The sequence below is a fragment of the Mastigoproctus giganteus genome, chromosome 2 (genome assembly GCF_048544385.1).
Source record: "Mastigoproctus giganteus isolate SK-2022 chromosome 2, ASM4854438v1, whole genome shotgun sequence".
Lineage (NCBI taxonomy): Eukaryota > Metazoa > Arthropoda > Arachnida > Uropygi > Thelyphonidae > Mastigoproctus > Mastigoproctus giganteus.
This window is the reverse complement of record NC_143576.1, coordinates 207,257,324-207,277,707: the sequence shown is the minus strand read 5'-3', so window position 1 is coordinate 207,277,707 and position 20,384 is coordinate 207,257,324. Positions and strand designations below refer to the sequence as shown.

At 36.2% G+C, this 20,384-nt stretch overlaps 1 protein-coding gene across 1 annotated transcript; it reads right to left on the bottom strand.

Moving 5' to 3' along the window:
• Positions 1-1,011: 1,011 nt before the first annotated feature.
• On the bottom strand, positions 1,012-18,494 carry LOC150090010 (UPF0598 protein CG30010). The gene is made up of 3 exons (XM_090390148.1): positions 18,183-18,494; positions 10,931-10,979; positions 1,012-1,469 (listed from the first exon to the last, which is right to left on the bottom strand). The coding sequence occupies exons 1-3, from the start codon at positions 18,315-18,317 to the stop codon at positions 1,012-1,014; spliced, it is 642 nt and encodes a 213-aa protein (XP_090246274.1). The 5' UTR covers positions 18,318-18,494.
• Between the last annotated feature and the right edge of the window lie 1,890 nt (positions 18,495-20,384).

The following is a 20,384-nucleotide window of genomic DNA, read 5'->3' as shown; positions in this document are numbered from 1 at the left end:
GAAACAAGTGAACTTAAAAGATGTTGTATATTGGGTTGCTGAGCTGTGGGAGAGTGTAACCGGTGGCAAAACATAGCATCTTCTAATCGATTTTCATCGTTACGTCAAAAGAAATTAACAGAGTTTGTTACTTCTGAAAAATGGCTTTTGTTCCTGTTTTGGTGTATAAGTATTGATCTGTAGTTTTAATAGGCCATGTCAAACACTGATTTATTAATTTTGTATTAGTACAGTACTACAATAAAATACAATTTTTTGTGGAATTCTAAATGTCTTTGTACCATTAATACCATTTAAATTTAACGTATTTAACATATATTTTGCGAACTAAAAAATTTCCTCTCCGCTGACCGAAACGTGTTCGGATTAGGCGGACGTTCGGATTAGCGGGAGTGCACTGTAATAGTAGACATGGTTTTAATAAACAGCGGCACAAAAATACATATAGATAAAAAAATGAAGTGATCTACTATAAGGGTAGTTTTTGGTATCAAGCAGCAGAATTGGGAGTCTTTTGTGACAGCACACAGTGATCACACCTCTTATTAGTATTGTACTTTTTGTACTTCCATTGAGTGACCTAAATTCCATTGTCATTTTTGCTTTTTTTTTATTTTTTTTTTTTTTATGTGAACCCCAAACACGAGAGGTATTAGAACCTATAGTACTTAGTACCGTGCTTGGATTGGAGAAGCTTGCTAACCAGTAAATATTTTTGGTAATGCAAAAATTTTGAAAAATAATGCATAAAATGTTTGTCTTTTACAGAGCTTCAATTAACTGACATGGATACTTATTAGCAAATAAAATCATTATATGAGATGTAGCAAAAAATTCTGTTTTTATTATCTATACTAATACAAAATTGATTTTTTTATGCAAATAAAAATTTCTATTTTAAATGACAGCTGAAACTTGTCTTAAATTGTTTTCTAATACAATGAATTTTTTTTATAAATTTATTTTATTAACATATATATACACAAATATTTGAGGAATTTTGTATGAAATTCACTTTCCTCTCTGTTTTAACAGTTCCAATAGTTCATTTGAGAGAACATACTGTTTATTATTCCAGTTAAAGTGGGTAGGTATATTTGAGCATACAGGAGAATGAAATTCAAAATGCTTACTGAATTCAAGAGCAAGAGATGACTTCACTAGTCCAACACCACCTATTACCTCTGCTGCTGGATGATAAATCCTTCCACTTTCTGGTAACATACAGATTTTCTCTGGCTGGAATGTGAATAACAGAAGGTCACCAGCATGTCCATAAGAAAGATAATACTGATCATCACCTTTCTGGTCTTTTTTCACTAAGACATCAGTAAAAACAATTGGCAAGTCATCACATCGAATGTAATTATGTTCACGACCACACAGAGATATGTATGGAAATTCTTGCTCGTACCTGCCAGTGTGATTAATTCGAATGCGTTTGAAAAAGAAAGAAAGAAATTTCCTCTCTGGAAGAAATGCCATACAAAATAAAATTAGCATCCTATCTTCTGATATATAACTAATTCCACTATGCTTTCTTATACATACATAACAGAAATTACAACCAAACATATTTCAAATTTATTAAAAGTTCTCATAATGCTAAATATATGTCTATCAACAGAGATGTGTGGGTTTCAATCCAGTTGATTGCTACAAAACGTTGGTTCCCAAACTACTGAGATCTACAGACCCATTCAAAAATGAAAAAAAAGTCTGTAGACCCCCCTATATATATATATATGCATATTCTGTGTGTATATATGTATTAACACTTGGTTTTTTTAAAAAGAAAATTCAAAGTTTATGTTTAAAACAACTCAACTTTATTTTTACATAAATATATAATAATAATTTTATCAATTTGCTATACATAGAATGAATAATTTGACCAGTTCCAGAGGGTCATTTCACGGACCCCAGTTTGGAAACCGCTGCTACAGAATATTTTTAAGGGATTTGCTATGCTAGATTATATTTTTGTACAAGGAAAAAAAAAAAAAAAAAAATGAGAGCAATCCACAAAACACCAAATTTAAGTTATATGCAATTTAAACACACCAAACATGCTGTGGCTCAAGCTGCTTTTCATAATAATCTCAAATTGTGAGTAAGGGGAATGATTAATATCCTTTATAGTCATCTCTTATTTTCTCCACCCTTTATGCTAGATGAACAACAGTATTTTATACTATTATTAATATCAATGTACTTTGTACCTGTTAATTGTGTTTTTTTATTAGAATATTTTGGGGGATGAAAACCTTGGAATCACTCAAGGGCTCATTAACAGCCCTGCACTGAAGGTGAGGGGGTGATGACAAGGCACAGCAGGCACTTTTCATTTCAAGACTTGAGTGCACACTCCAAAATTAAGTTCGAAGTCAATACCACACAAGTGCTTCATTTTCAGACATGTTCATATGGCTTTTTTTTAGAATAACTATTAAATTTTCAAAACAGCACACAAGCATAACCTTAAATTTTTAAGGTTCACATACTGCTTTTACAGTAACTGTTCAAGGTGAAATCTTTGCACTTGAATGCAGACCTCAACTTGTCAAATCAGTAACTGCCGAACACACCTGTGGTGGTGCTCACTGTTTCACAGCCATATTCCATTCACTGCTGCAATTCTGTGATACCCAGAACTTCCATATCATACACTAGCCTCTTTAAATTATTCCACAGGAAACAGATGAGAAGAGTTCACATTGGGTGAGCATGCTGGCCAAACAACAGACCCCTCTCTGACTTACCAAAATCAGTAGACATGTAGCAATGAAGTATGCCCTTACTTGTTGGCTGAAACAGGCAAGTATGCTATTGCATAAATCCTATATCACATCTTGTCTAGAGAGGAATTCTTCGAGCAATCTCAGTAAAATATCTTCCAAAAAGTGTTGGTCACCATGGAAGAACATAAGGTTATATTAACTAATCAACAGTACCCCATGAGATGTTAATAGAGAATTGCCCTTAGCCATTACATCATACAGACTTTCTTCTGCCCATTTGTACAAGCTCATGATTCCATCCTGCACAAGGACCAGGATCTTGGGCATGGTAAAAGAGGAGCTATTGACAAGTCTGTTGTCAGTGAGGGTAATATGCTGGAGTTAATAATAACACTTTCTGCAGATGAATGGGTACAAGCTGTTTCTGAAAAATGCAGGGCATAACAAGTCAAGAAGTTAATCTTTACCATCTGAACAGGTTTGTAGTCACACTGACAGCTCACAGCATGACAAATGCAGCACTTTCTGTCAAACATCAACTAGCAGCCATAAATGTTTGCAGTTTGACAGTCTTCTGTTAAGAAATCTTTTATGTGGTATAATCATCTTACTCCAAATGAATTTCCTTCACCATGGCAATACATGAGATGCATTATGTGTATTCAATATTGAAAAATGAAGTAATTGTGAAACTAAGCAGCACTGCTATAGCATTGACTTAGAAAGAGAAGGAAGAACACAAGCAAAGGTATCCCTTAGTTTTTATGTCACAGTGTATTTGAAGTTGCTTTGTTCTTTTGAACAAAGCAACTTCACATACAATGTACTAATATTAGTACTTTATTTTATTTACAACTATTTTGGCAAATTCAACCCTCTGTTCCCTTCATCCTAGGTTAAGGACACAACTTAAAATGACTATTTGAGATCTCTTTCATATATAATAATTCTAAAATAAGGCATTTCCAGATCCATGTGACTTTTTTTTTAATTTATTTATATATAATATAATGATAAATAAATAATATAAAAATAAAAAATAATAAAAATAATGTATATATATATATATATATATATATACAGACAGTTCCCGGGTTTACGAGGTTTTTTTTCCCCCAAGTATCAACAAAATTGAAAATATGAACATTAATTGCAAAAAATGAATGTTAAACATTAATAAATACCGCACTTCAAACCATGTGCATAGCTATACAATACAGTCTACCCAGCTTTACGATATTAATACATTACCATTGTATTGTGAAAATATCGTAACATGAACCCAATAACATTGTTTTTTGGTAATTCGTTCCATGACCGCGGAAGTTGAAATTTTCGCTATGCTATATAACTAAAAGGTCGTTTTTATAGTGTAAATTGTATTAGTTACCAATTCAAATCATTAAAATGCACTACACTTTCATCGTTATATGTTCTGTTATATGAACCAATTTTGAACACCCTTGTGACATTTTTCTAAAACACTATTATTATTATTATCATTAGCTACGTGGTGCAAGGAAGCCTGAGGCTTTTGCTGCACAAGTCAAAAAAAAAAAAAAAAAAACCTGAGTTACCCAGAGAGAGAGAGAGGAATCACCAAGAAAGAGAAAAATGATGATATCCAGCTCAGGACCCTGGGTGTGCCAGGCCCATACTCACCAGATGTGAGCCCCTGGGGTTGATTTCTGGAAGTCACGACCATAAAACAATAAAAACAATTTGCACTTTCCAGTTTATTGGGCTTTTCTGTTACTGCAAGCAATTATAAACAGATAATAAACTCGATCTTATTGCTTTTGTGAAAATACCGATAGCTGGAATTGTGTGATGTTTTACGTTATTATGGTGAAATGTGTTTCCCCTTTACTGAAATCTTCAATCGTATAAAAAACATAAATAAATTTTCAGAATCTTCTCTTCATTCCTTTTTTTTAAGCTTCGTAAACTTGTGACTCCACACAAATAGTGTTAGTTGCAATTTGTGCATTCTGTTAAAAAATGCTTATGCATCTATCGAAATTTATAAAGAAAATAGAAGATTATCTTGAGAAACAAACGCCTCTTGAAGCATTTCTGAAGAAGACGACTCCTTGTGCAACAAACCAACAAGTGCCAAGCCAAAAATAAGTGATCAACGAGTGCATTTAGTCGATGATGAAGAATAACCATTCTTTAAAATTTGTAAGTCATAAATAATTTCTTTATTATTATAATTTGCTTGATTTTACAGGCTACGTTTTAATTTCTTTGGATAAATGAATCATTGTTTAAACATAAACTATTTAGCTAACTAATTTCATTGTTGAGAGCAAAACTCCTATTTTTAACATTATATCTACGGGATTTAATTCCCGCTTTACGAGCACGTGCTAGGAACGAATTAACTCGTAAAGTCAAGAACTACCTGTATATATAGACAAAAAGGTAAATATCAGTATAATTGTGTATATTTGTAGGGGAGTTGAGCTATCACCAAGTTGAGCTATATACTGATATCAATAAATATCAGTATAATTGTGTATATTTGTAGGGGAGTTGAGCTATCACCAAGAAAGAGAAAAATGTGTAATAACTATGGAAGAATAGGGAGAACATGTAAGTAAAAAAATCAATTTATCTGAAATAAAAAGCAATTAATTAGGGCATAATTATTGTAAGCACCTAATGCTGTGGGTCCTAGGACTTTAACTACTTCATCATGAGGTTGGCAACGAAAATCGTAGGAGCTACAGCAATAGGTCAGGTCTCTGTTATGATGTACACGTAAACGGTATACGTATACATCACAGCCGACCTGACAGAGACCAGAAGGAAGAATAAAAAACTATAAAATACAATAAAAATAAAAATGATAAATAAAATCCTGTGGAAAGAGAAGAATGAAATGTAAACTCGAAAAAAAAAAAAAAAAATCTAAGAGATGGGGCAAAACAAGAAAACTTACTGTCTGTATGGACCAGCAGATGTTGAAAGTCAATGGTGACTGAAGGAGAGAGCTGAGTGTTCAGTCTTATATATATTTTATAAATTTTGCATAAACTCTAACAGCTCATTCCTGTTTGATAAGACTCGTAATTTCATTGCATCTTTATCATTTTATATATATATATATTAGCATTAGCATTAGCATTAGCATTAGTAGAGGCATTTGATGCAAGAAAGCAAGCTTATGCAGCATCAGCCAAAAAAAAAAAAAAAAAAGTAACATAAATAAATAAAAATAACCACTTCCACTTCACCCCTCTGTTCGTTCGAAATACCTGTCCAGCTGAGCCTTAAACTTATTTAGGCTATCAACTTCCACGACAAGGGATGGAAGTCTGTTCCACCCACCAACCACCCGCTGGCTAAAGGCAAATTTCCGCACATCTATCCTACATCTGTCTTTCCTCAATTTGAATTTATGCCCTCTCAGGTGATTTTTCTGAGCTAGAGGAAGAATCCCATCAGCATTGAGCATGCTCAAACCATTCAAGGCTTTGTACACCTCTATCAGATCACCCCGCTGGTGCCTAGTTTCCAGACACTGTAATTTGCAAAACTTAAGCCTTTCTTCGTAAGAGAACCCCTTTGTCCCATTCACCAATCTAGTTGCCCTTCTCTGTACTCGTTCCAGCAGCTCTACATCCTTCCTGAAATGAGGCCTCCAGGCCTGTATACAGTACTCTAGGTGTGGCCTGACCATTGCCTTATACAAGGGAATAATCACCTCCTTATCCCTGCTAGAAAAATTCCTATATATCATTGACAATACACCATGAGCTACTCTTGCAGCTCGTCTGCACTGCTCAGAGAACTTCATATCTGCCTGCACCACCACCACCCCCAGGTCCCTTTCATTCTCTACCACTGTCAGTGTAGTACCACAGAGTTGATACGTTGCTCTGGGGTTGCTGTTTCCCATATGTAGTACTTTACATTTGTCAATGTTAAACTTCATTTGCCACCTCGAAGCCCATCTGCTCAACCTTTCCAAATCCTGTTGCAGCAGCATAGTGTCAGTAGTGTCCTTGACAACCCTGCCAACCTTCGTATCGTCTGCAAACTTGGACATTAAGCCTGATATACCATCATCAATATCATTTATAAATACAGAAAACAATAAAGGCCCCAATACTGAACCCTGAGGGACTCCACTAATAACATTAGTCCACGATGAGCAGTGTCCATTGATTACCACTCTCTGTCTTCTCCCCCTCAACCACCCCCTTATCCATAGCAGCAACTTGCCTCCAATGCCACACTGCTCCAATTTGTGCAGCAGTCTTCCATGTGCAACAGTATCAAAAGCCTTTCTAAGATCCAAGTATATAATATCAAAGTTATTCCCTGCATCCAGTTCTTTTGTGACTGCATCATAGTATCCAATCAAATTGGTCAGGCAAGACTTCCCCTTAACAAAACCATGCTGTGTCCTAGCTATAACTGAAGTCTTGTCTAGATGATCCTGCAGTGCTTCTTTCACCAGTGCCTCCATTAATTTTCCGGGAACAGAAGTTAAACTCACAGGTCTATAATTACTTGTGTCAGCCTTTGATCCCCCTTTGTGAATTGGGGTCACATTTGCACATCTCCAGTCAATGGGTACCTCCCCTGAGTCCAAGGAAGCTCTCATAATTATGGCTAAGGGTTTGCTTACCTCCTTTGCTGCCTCCTTTAATATAACTGGATAGATCCCATCCACCCCAGGTGCCTTTCTTGTGTTTATCTTCAACAATTTCTCCTCCACTTTGCTCTCAGTTATTACAAGATTCTCTAGCTTACTGCTAGAGTTGAATACACCTCTGGCATTCCCCTCGCTGAATAACTCCTCATGTGTGAATGTCGATGCAAAATATTCATTTAGTTTGTTAGCTACCCGAGCAGGGTCATCAACAGTTGACCCATCGATCTCAAGTGGACCAATCTGATTCATCCCCTTCCTATATATATATATATATATATATATATAAAAAAGTGCATAAATGCTGGAAATCTTAAATCTGTTTGAAAGTTTCTCAGTGCATTTGTTACTCTGATTATAGTGTGCAAGTTCATGTGGTACTGGATGCAATCAGTACTGGCCCTAGCACATATCTAAATGTCCTCACCTCTGTTGCAGGCCCCCATTATTGAAAGCAAAAAAGAAAATTAAATAAAAATAACAGTTTTCTTATCTTAAGGAATTAAAATACAGTAATTAATACAATAATCCCTATGTATAATTCTGTGTCTGATTTAACCAGTTAAGTTCATTTTGGTTCATCTGATCACAGTCGGAGCTCTAGGCCCTGCTGGTTGATACATACAGTAGAGGTCTGTATGGGCCTGGCCCTAGGGCCGGGTAACAAGAAGGATGTTCAGGCCTGGTTTAGGTACAAATAATTGCAATGAATTGTTATTTCCAAACCTTTCGGACTATTTCCTACATATATATATTTTTTTAAATATTTTATTATGCATTTAAATTCTTAAAGGTTTTTTAGAAAAAATATGTATTAGTTGTCTATTGACACTTTTAATTGACCAATATGGTTCACTTTGCCAACATCTCCAAAATTCACTGAAATTTGTTCTCTTTTGCAGAAATGACCCGGTCTGTATTTTTGCTCAGTAAAGTAGCCTTTACCCTTAAGCAGACATAGTTGCAATTTATGTTACATCAAGGGTATATGAGTCGTTATGTCCCCTGGCAATGGGTTCCTTTTTAGTTGTATGTGTACAGTGTACAGTATTTATGAAAAGTGTGATACCGTTAATCCCTAGTACTACCTACATCCGAGATTTTGGGTTAACCTACTTTCAATTCTAAGGATATTCACTTGTAACACTTAACCGCTTCTTTGCTATATCCAATACTGACCAATAATTTAGAAATACAGGTAAGGGGAATGCTTACACATCATTCATACAGTGAAAATTGCCAGTGACAGAAGTGACAGCCAGTTCTAATTTTTTAATTTAAGTAGAGGTGGATATTGATATTCGTTTTGGAATTATATTAAATATGGTAAATTTATCTTTTTTATTATTATGAAATTTCAAAGTAACCTTAGCATTTTATTTATATAAAAAGTTTCAATCGAGGTGGGATAAAAATCGATTCTGGAAATCGGTTCTTTGAAAAAAAAATTCGGGCTTGGGTTGGGTTGGACCGTCTAGCCTTCGGGCCAGGCCGGGTAAAAATAAAAAATTTAGGTCCGTGCAGACTTCTAGCATACAGGTTTACAAGTACATCATATATTTTTCACACTGCCAGTGAGCCTCCAGAAAGTGCTGTTACCCCAAAATAATTTGAGTAATGTTACCCCAAAGTCCTGGTGGCTAGGGGTCCCAGAGAATTTTAATCTGTCACATTCTTTTATATTATGTATATGCAATGTGGTTGCAGCTGGCAGGTCAATTTGCATATTCTGTGGACTGAAAAACCTAGAATAACTCATGTGAGGGGTCAGCTGCCTAGCCATGATTTAGGAAGTTCTTAAAAATGCATCTGGTTTTCAAAAGATTCAAACCCATCCCACTATACTGCCTTTGAGGACACTACAGAAAATAAGATATTGAGACAATCTGTTGCATAATCTGACTGACAAAGAATCTTGTATACAAATTCCACATAATGTACATCTATAATTTTTATTTTTTCCGATTCCAATAAGTTTCATCTTAAAATGTACATTTTTATTGAAATGGGTGTCCGTTGAAATGGACACCCATTTCAACTATATGAACCTATTTCCACACCTCTCAACAATGAAAATATTATAGTACAAGGAAAGTTCAACAACAGTTAAAACTAAACAAGAGATGCATATTTGCAAAAAAATACAAAAATTACATTACTACAGCAAGTTAAAGCACTTATAATGAATTTCATATTTACATTTAAAATTATAACATTTCTCTTTATTTCATGTTATTAAATTGACATTATATCAATAATGCTAAACATAGTGAATTTTTTGCCATAAGCCATACTCATAACACCAAACTTGCACTATTCACTAGGTGGCCACTTTATTAGGTACACACCCTTTTTTTTTATGAAATGGAGAATGCTCCTTCAGTAACATGTTCATACCATGCAATACGAAGCAGGTGGGCATATGCACAGGGATGCTGTATATGTGCAATTCAGTGTGAGAATGGGAAAAATGAAAGAATAAATTATTTTGAACATGGCATGATAGTCAGTGCAAGACACAGTGATATGAGTATCTTTGAACCTGCAAATCTGCTGGAGTTTTCACGTATGGCTGCATCTTGGCTGTATTGAGAATAGCCCAATAATCAAATAACACCCAGCCAATAACAATCCTGTGGTCAGAACAACTCATTGATGCAAATGGCCAATGGAGGCTGACAAGGTTTCTGCAGAGTAAAAGAAGAGCTACTTTCAATCTGTCTAATCAGTCAAATAACAACCCAGAACAACAGTAGTAACCAAAGAGACATTTCAGAATGTACAACTCATTGTACCTTGCCATAGATGGGATATTGTAGCTAATGCCCAAACCAGGTTCTATTTCTGCCAGTGAAAAACAGGAAGGCATGGTTACAGTGGGTTCAGGGACAACACTGGACTTGGGAGGATTGGAAAAATGTTGTGGTCTGACAAATCCTGGTTACTGCTGTTCCATGCTGATGGGATAACCAGAATATAGGGAAAATAGTATGAGTCTATGGACCCATCCTGCCAGATGTCAACAATGTACCTTCCTAATATTGAGTAGGACTTCCCCCATGTAATGGTGTGGGGGGGATGTTTTTGTGGTGCATACTGAACCTCTTGATACCATTCCATTGGTTATCTAGAAACTGTTTCCAACCAGGTGCATCCCTTCATGTCTGCAGTGTAGTTTCTTCCAACAGTATACTGTGCAGAACTGGTTCTAAGTACATAAGAATGAATTCAAACTACTGCAGTGGGCCTCTCGGTCATCAGATCTCAATCCAATTTAGCACCTGGAGGATGAGATGGAATGAGTTCTTCAGAGCAAAAACTGTAGAAAGCAATTGAGTCAATATGACCAGCATTCCTGTGGCATGCTTTTGACACCTCGTTGGATCCATACTACAACAAATCCAGGCTTTTCTGGATTTGTTGTATATTGAGTAGGGAGAGACATACTCAATATTATGAAGGTGTAACTAATAAAGTGCCACTCAGTGTACATGTTTTTGTTACTCTAATATCTAAGATATACCTTTGAAACACGATGTAAAATTCTTCATTTTAGCATCATCAAGGAACAACTGCAAGGAAATATAAAATACTTTTAGGATAAAAAAATAATTTAATAAATTTAAATTAAGTTTCTTAAAAATAAATAAGTAAACACACATACAAACACCACATGACCTTCCAAAGGTGTTTAGGCAGTTCTGAATACCATATAATAGAATGTAGAAGCCATATATATAACTGTAAAAGGTACACTTCATGTTTGTAACATAGGAAAGGCCAAAAAGAGAAATTAGCCAAATGACTAGTTAACAAAAATCAATCAATCAAAAAATCCGCCCCTCCAATAATTTGTCTAGTTCCATCTTAAATTTATTTAAACGACCCACTTCCACAACAATCAACCATCCGATGACTGAAGGCAAACCTCCACACATCTATCCTGCAACTATCCTTCCTCGATTTGAATTTATGCTCCCTTATGTGTAGAGTCTGAGCAAGAGGAAGAATGCCATCAGCAGTGAGCTTTCAGAACCCTGAGCAAAAAAATTGAGACCCATTTGGTGTAAGAATACATAATTATCTTCACTGATCACAAGAAAATCTTCAATCATTGTTCAATATTTGTTTTCACTTACAATTTATATAACTACTTACACAAAATATAATGAAAATGTTCAAATCAAAATAAAACCATTTCACCTGTGCAGGGTTAAGAATCTATTTATTACTAATAGCCTAACAATTGTTTTGTGGATGCTTCCTCCTCCACTTCTTCAATGATTGTAATTCTGCAGTGGTGCCATTACAAAAAAAAGTACCAACTTAACAAACAATTTTTGTAATGGTACAACTGCAAGATTACAATCACTGAAGAAGCAGAGAAGAAAACATCCACAAAACATATGATTGTTAAACCCTACACAGGTGAAGTGCTTTTACTTCAAGTGATTTGATCAAGATAACCTGTGCAACATGCAGTTTAAATATTACATTAATAATGAAAGTGTGTTTTAAAGCAAAAAATACTAAAAAACATCGGCATTCAAGCAAAAAGCCTATGGTTTTTTGCTTGAATGTTGTGGGGAGGTCGTATTGAATATATTCAAGTGAGATTAGGGTGCGGGGAGGTCATATTAATTATATTCAAGAGAGATTTCTTGAATCTGTAATAAACCTTTACTTGAAAAACACTGTAAATTACAGTTGGGTAGTAACAGCAATTTTTGAATATGAAAGGGCTAAGAAATAGAGATTAAAATGACCCCTTTCCATTAGTGATTAATAATGAATTGATTAACTTTAAAATGCATTGTAAGCAGGTGTCAGAAGAATCAAGAATGCTGAAATCCTTTTGAATACTAATCTCAGGCTCTTCTTTTAAATCTACTGCTGATAAGAGCCATCCAAATTGTGCATGATCTTTTTATAGCTTGTGTTTACAGTCCAATATAGCCCTAATGCAAATTTACAGGACACATGGGGAGAGAAGGAAAACAGATCGGGTACTTTCATGTTGATCCATCATTTTAAATCAAGATTGAAACTGGCAACGTTACTCACCACATTGAAAGAAGTGGTAAACACGCTCCATTATTTGCTTATAGAAATTCATGTTTTGTGCTGATTTCACAACAGAAGTTTTTATGGTATTTACAATAAAAACTTCAAAATGACAAATACTTGTGAGAACAGCAGCATTAGCAAAGGTAAAATTAGTAGGATATTATTATTATTATTAGCTATATGGTGCAAGGAACCCTGAGGCTTATGCTGCATCAGCTAAAAAAAATTTATGAATTACCCTGACAGAGAGAGAGAAGTAGAAGGGAATCACGAAGAATGATGATATCCAGCTCAGGACCCTGGGTGTGCCAAGCCCATACTCACCAGATGTGAGCCCCTGGGGTTTACAGGTTATCTTTGTTATCCTCCATCTTCAATAGCTTTAAGAATATGGGTAAAAGTACAGATGGCATTCTCCGTGATAGTACTCCAAAGAGAAAGAAATTAGTCAAGTTTATGTGAAAGCTTATGTGAATTTAAAGATGGATTAGATAAATATTTGGAAGCAGGGAGACATTTTTTGTTTTTATTTATTTTTGATGACTGGTGCTATATAAGCTTTTTTTTTTTTTGCATCATTCTATTATTTTAATACTAATTTAATTTAATAAAAAATAGCATTAAATAAGTGTTTCAAGCATCAGTATTTGAAAATTCATCTTGAACACCTGTAGGGGATTCTCCCACCAATGTATAGATATTTTGTCAAGGATGTGCAAACTTTTTAATACCTAGGACAATGTTTCCTAGATAAATGGGTGGTAGAAAAACTCACTGTGAGTATATGGGTTCCCAGATGAATGTGCAATTTATCAAAGTGGTTGGAACAGAAACATTTATTTCTGCAGCAAAAGTAACCCACATATTTAGCATTACAGCACAATACACATCTTATATACAATGTTTGGTAAGTGTTTGATAGATATGTATTTCTCTGGTGGTCAATGAACATTTATACTCAGCCATACCGAGGGAACAGTTTTGTTGCAGACCTTCAGCGCCAAATTTTACCAAACTATACCATCAGTGTCAGGGAATTCTTATATTTGTTTTGAGGACAGATGAATAGGGAGAATACCAGCACATTTAGAAGTTAAGATACAGGTCAATCGAAATAGTATCCTTAGTGGATCAGAGCTTGGATTCATGAAGGGGATCTGACTAACCTAGTTAATTATTATGACAAAGTCATAATAATTAACTAGGTTAGTCAGATAAGACTTCCTCTTAAAATAGTTGGATGCAAGAAACAAATTTGACATTATTTACCTTTACTTATTCTTTTGACACAATTCCCCACGAAAGGTTATTATATAAACTAGAGCAAATTAGGGTTACTGATAAGATCCTTCACTGGATCAAAGGCTGGCTAATAAAATGGATACAGAGTACAGTCACAAATCAATATTTCTAAGGGTGGACCAATGTAGTCCTTTAGGAATTGCTATTGGGATCACTTCTGTTTCTTATCTACCTTAATGACACTGAATGAGGGAATTTCGTCAATGTTTGCTGATGATTTAAAGTAGGAAGCCTGGTTAATGACCAGAAACAGGAAATTTTACTTCAAAATTACAGATCAGTTACACAAATAATCTGAAAAATGGCTATTGAAGCTTAATTCCTCTAAATGTAAGATGTGCATCTGGGGAGTAGAAATCCAGGAGTTACTTGTAATATAAGTAACCCCATGATTAAAGAGGCCTGTGCGCTCTGGATTCATTATTACTATTGTGGATTATTTCGCTCTGTGTCTGCAATAATCAACAATAGTAATAAGTAACCTTAGCATATTATGCTAAGGTAAGAAGTGCTAAAAGTGATTCAGGGCAAAAAAGAGTACTTGTCTATTATCCTCCTGCCAGGGTTCGTAGTTATCTGTCTTCCCACCATGCTTATTTATTTATATGTATACATATGTATATTTATCTTTATCTTGAATTTTAACAATGGTGGTGCTATTGAATTTGGTCAGGCAATGATGCATGCAATGAGATTTGTTCAAAAAGTGGCAAAAGGAGAAGTTCCACCTCATGTTGGGCACCTGGGTCCATTCTTTTCAGCTGCTTTCCAGGCATATATTGTGCCATATCATTTCTATCTTTATTTTATGAAAAATTCGAAAATTTTTTCACCACAAACAGGGAATGCTATATATATCACACCTATACCTCCTCCTTATCCTGGCACTAGTCCAAACCACACTGGAACACCAATAACTTCTCTAGATATGCTGTACATCACTACTGTTCCTCCTCCATATCCTGGTTTTGGTTATGCACCTGGTACAGTCTTATCAGCTAATCCAGATAGCTACATATCTCCTCATTACCCTGTAGTACAGCCTATAATAAGATTTATAAGGTTCAATAAGATTTTAGGAACAGCATCAGAGTAAGAGCAATTAAAAGCCGGCCCCTTTCAATGTGCCTTTGCCTACCACATGCCCAGCCATGTGGTAGGCAAAGGCATACCACCACATTATCTGATGCCACAGAGACCATAACAAAACCAACTCCAAAAACTGATGTTAAAGGAAGACCTGCAACTAGGTGGAAGGATGGGATCAGTGAACTTTTTGGCGTGACATTTTGCAATACCACTCGTATAGCACATGATTGATGCAGTTGAAGGAATTTGTTGGTGGCCACAACAGCTCCTCAAGGAACTATGTGACTGGAAGAAGAAGATATGTATATTCACCTTTTGTAGTTTGTACAAAACGTGTAATATATAATGAAGGTTGCACCACTAGGGTAGTAATGCTAACTACCAGCGGGAGGTTAATAAAAGTAACTCAAAAAAGGATTAAAAGACATGGGAGACACGATATACACGAGTACAGAGAAGGGCAACAAGATTAGTGAATGGAACAAAGGGATCCTCTTACGAAGAAATTCTTAAGTTTTGCAAATTACAGTGTCTGGAGACTAGGCACCGGCGAGATGATCTGATAGAGGTGTATAAAGCCTTGAATGGTTTGAGCATGCTCAATGCTGATGGGATTCTTCCTCTTGCTCAGAATAATCACCTGAGAGGGCATAAATTCAAATTGAGGAAAGACAGTTGTAGGATAAATGTGTGGAAGTTTGCCTTTAGCCAGCGGGTAGTTGATAGGCGGAGCAGACTTCTATATTTTGTTGTGGAAATTGATAGCCTAAATAAATTTAAGGCTGAGCTGGACAAGTATTTGAAATGAACGTAGGGGTGAAATGGGAGCAATTTTTTTTTTTGGCTGATGCTGCATAAGCTTGCTTTCTTGCATTGTATGCCTCTACTAATGCTAATGTACAAGCAATGTAAACAATTGCCTAGAAAGGCTTTTGTTTGTTTGTTTGGTTTTTTAGGAGCATTAGCAACTAAGGCCATATTGCTCCGGGATATGCGGTGGTCATTCCCTGACCTTTCCGCATCCTCCGTATTTGGTGGTGACGGGCTCGAACCCCGGTCTAATCAAGAAGCGTGTGCTACGCACTGCTGCTCCTTCCCACCTGGCTACGGAGGCGCGCCTAGAAAGGCACAGAGTGTCCTGTTGTCTATGATAGACAGTCAAGTGCAAATAGGGAAAAGGATGTCATTGTCCTTTTATATAAAAAGATGGTGAGACTACATTTAGAATACTGTGTTCTGGTCTGAAGGCCACACTTGAAGAAACAGTGCTTCTAAAAAGAGGTTCAAAGAAGGGCAAACAGATTAGTAAGGGTGCTAATTGATGTCCATATGAAGAACTTAGAAAAGTGTAGGCAGCAAAGTTTGCAGGCAACTAGCCATTTTAGGAGGGGGACTTGATAGAGGTATATAAGGCCCTGCAGAGAATCAGTAAAATGAATGGGGGGGGGACTGCATTAATGCTACGGCCAAACCGGCCATGGCTGGGGACCTTACCCAAAGAGGGGCCTCATTTTCAGTGTAAATATTTTCTAAAGTAGTTATAAAAATTTCTAATAATAATAATAAACCAAGAAAACGTGTAATATAAAAGCATACTTTAACTTAACTTGTTAAGTATTTAAATTTTATTATTATACATTTTTATTGTAGAATAAATAAGTTAAAAGTTTCTATTACAATTGTTTTTATTATTACTTTATTTTTCAAGTCAAAAAACATAAGACATTTTTACCTCTTATTTTACATTTTTATCAAGGAATTATTATTCACAAGATAAATATAAAAACTTATGTAGTATTTGTATTTATATGTATATATATTAAAGGGACCTCAAATTTAAATATGGCCAAGGGCCTATTTTATCCTTAATCTGACCCTGATGGGAGGTATATTTTCGACAGAAAAAGGAAGAACCAGTGTAACCACAAATACAAATTCCTGAGGAGTAACAGAAAACTAGATCTTGTGAAGTTTACTTTTGGGCAGTGTGGTTCAAATCATTGAAATAAACTACCTGCTGCGATGGTTGAGATGGCAAGTTTGGTAAAATTCAAAGCAGAACTGCATAGCCATTTTTTGGTGGTTGCAGAAAAAGGTCCACTTCCTTGCATTTAGGCATTATAATATTAATACTAATTCATTGGCTTCTCAGAAGGCCTGATCTCTCCTTCTGCAAGGCAGTGTAGGATAAATGTGTGGAAGTTTGCCTTTAGCCAGCGGGTAGTTGATAGGTGGAGCTTATAGGTCTCCAAAGTGGGGTGCACAAGATAATCCATAGGGTGTGCAATATAATCCTCATTAAAATCATGAGAGCTGTTTTCTACACTGATATATAATCTAGATAATAAAATCTAGATATAATGAATACTGTGTAAATTATTTATAAATAAAACAAATAGTATTGCATTACATTTATACACTTGTTACATTAATGATTTCTTATCATTTTGTACTTGAATCTTGTTTTGTATTTTTTAATTTGTGATCTTTTAAAATTATATGCGATTTTAGATATAATGCATTTCATGTAAATGATTTATAAATAAAAAAATATATTAAATTTGTATATTTAATTTTTTTTTCCAGGGTGTGTGCTAGTCCTTTTAAGTAAAATAAGGGTGCTCGACCAAAAACATTTAGAGACCACTGCTATAAGGCATTAACTACTGTGTGTACAAGAAAAACTATCAGCAGGAGAACACATTGGTGCCCATGTGCATGGTTGGTTTTGGGGGGGGGGAACCCCTTTCTTTTGCTATAGCTGTATTATACCATTTAAGAACACTGTGGAACCCCCCCTTCTGTTTTGGGGGTTCTCATGCATTGCATCAAATGCACCCCTCCCCCCACCTTTAGCACAGCCCAGAATATTAGACTACAGATCAGCTGAAGAAGGCTGTGAAAGTTACATTTAAAAATTGACAAGGCTATACTGCACAAAATATCCCATTGTGCATGGTGAAAGATCCCCCAAAACGGTGCTTGTCGTAACTTCTGTATATCCTACCTGACTGATATGTGTAACAATGCACTTGTATATGAATTTTGTTCCTTTGTATGTGATACATTACTCTATAGCCACATTAGTCCTTTTTCACGGAGTGGGGAAGGGTAACATGATTTTTAAACTACTGTGTACAGATACTTCAGGGGAATATATGCGAAAACGAAACAAAACTGATTATATATCTTCAATTATGATAAAACGAAATGTGGAGTTTTAATTGATGAAATTCAATTGAGCAAGTTATCAAAACTTTTAAAAAAGTTAAAAAAAAATGAATGCAGAAATATAGTGACAATACACGTAACCGTACCATTCCTTGGTGATCAATGTAATAAAAATATTCTCGGCTATTGGGTTCTGGAGCTTGGCCCTGCACATAACTTATTGTCCTATAAATCAAACAGGGCCTATAGGAAAATAACGACAGGCACACACGAAACTGCATTTTCCAGCTACAACCTTTCACGAGGCTACTGCTTATCCAGTTGAATATTTCGTTATGTTGAAATGATTACATTACTTATAAAAGCTCTTCGCATTATATAATATGAGCACATATCACAGTATATACGAATATCTGTTTGTATGCCTACACACATATAGTTTTAAATTCGGCAGCTAAGAACAAACATATGCCTCCATATCATAACGAGTGTTCTCATCGAAAACAGCTCAAAGTGGGAATTTATTTACGCTACGTAGCGTGAATAAATTGACTTCACTGCTTCCGTAAGATTTACAATTTTGTAGAAAAAGAGAAAGATTAAAAAAAATCCGAAATAATCAATAATCCCCACACATTCAATCAAGACCGGCTAACTCGACCTGGTAACATCAACCAGGGTACGTTTTCCAGGAGCCCAGGGGTAAAAGTTGATGACGTTGTAGAGCAGGTATCGTCTTTTAGGAGCACAAAAGGTAATATTCTTGTACACGTTGGCACTAATGACATTGAGAGTAGGAGATCTGCAGATATACAAAAAAAAAACAAAACAAATTGTGATATTAAAGTCCCCTGTAAATGATTACATCTACCCATATATTTATTTTATCTGGTCGATTTGCCTGTTTGTTGGACGAAAAAATCCCAGTTTCTGGGGGGGGGGGGGTAAACCTTACTACCTACGCCTGAGACCGATTAATTCATTTTGCAGAAAAAGAGAGAGATTAAAAAAATCCGAAATAATCAATAACCCCCACACATTCAATCAAGACCGGCTAACTCGACCTGGTAACATCAACCAGAGTACGTTTTCCAGGGACTCAGGGGTTCGTCACGTCATCGAAGGGATTAGAACTTGGGCCTTTTCTACTCGTGTGGAACACACGTTTGTGGAAACGTGTGGCAACACACGTTTCCACTCGTGTGTTTCGCCTGTGCGGGAAACGTTCTTGGTAGAAGCGCAGAGCGGCGCGCCCGTTACAGTCCGCTCCATACGCGAGGTGCATGTCGGCCAGTTCAACGTTTGAATACTCGGGAATCGGTTCGCAAATGCTGACTTCCAGCGGGATCGCTGTTCACGCGACCTCCCGTTCAACGTCCTCTACCGCATGACGAAGGCATTTCGGAACCTGCAATGCTATGTGATTCCAATTCGTCTTTGTGCCCCCTACACCTCCTGCAAGTTTGTCACACTGTTAGTGAATCACCCTGTATATGGTTGGGGTTAGGGTTGAATTTGAAAGTGTCTGCAATTCTGCCCAGACACGACAGGAGGGAGTATATGATGAGAGCCTTGTCATTCAAATCGGCCCTGGAAAGATTGTGCAAGGCTCAAGGGGTAGAATTTTTTTCATGCTGGACTGTACATGTTAACAGGAGAGACTGCTTCTACAGGGATGGAATACACTTAAATAGAAAGGGTGCAAGAATATTTGCTGATGCTATCGGGGCAGTGTTAGGTGGGTCGGAAAACTTCTCGCCTGGGGGGTTACAAAGACTAATAGATTAACGGTAGCCACTAGCAGAGGTGAAAGTGATTCTTGCACTGCCTCTATTGGAATGAGCAGAAGTCTGAAAAACAAGATGCAGGATATTTCAGAGACTGTTGAGAGTCATTGGGGTACAAGTAAACATATGGGTTGTGTTAGGGTAGCTAAGAATAGAAACAGGTGCATGTATAGTTGCGTGTACACCAATGGTAGAAGTTTAGTAAATAAATTTGATGAATTTGAGGTATTACTCAAAACATCAACGGCAGATATTGTTGGGATATCAGAGACCTGGTGTCACACAGATATAAGGAATACAGAACTGGAATTTGGGGAGTACAACGTCTACAGAAAGGATAGACAGGATAGGAATGGAGGAGGGGTTATGCTATTAGTTAAGAAACACATAAAATGCAAGAAAGTGAGACCAGTCGACATCGTTGGACAATGCAGTGTCGAGTCGAGACATAAGCATTGGGACATCAAAATTGAGAGTAGGAGTTTGCGATAGGCCTAATGACTCAGATGAGTATAATAAGAAACTGTACAGGGAAATGGAGTGGGCCAGTACACCAGAGAG

Bases quoted from the DNA above. Each gene is read 5' to 3' on its own strand.
- LOC150090010 (XM_090390148.1), bottom strand. From the start codon at position 18,317: ATGCAGTTTCGTGTGTGCCTGTCGTTATTTTCCTATAGGCCCTGTTTG. The intron at 10,980-18,182 runs GTACGGTTACGT...ATTTCCTTGCAG, and splicing joins ACATTGATCACCAAGGAATG to TTGTTCCTTGATGATGCTAA. The intron at 1,470-10,930 runs GTATATCTTAGA...CATTTCTTCCAG, and splicing joins TTTTACATCGTGTTTCAAAG to AGAGGAAATTTCTTTCTTTC.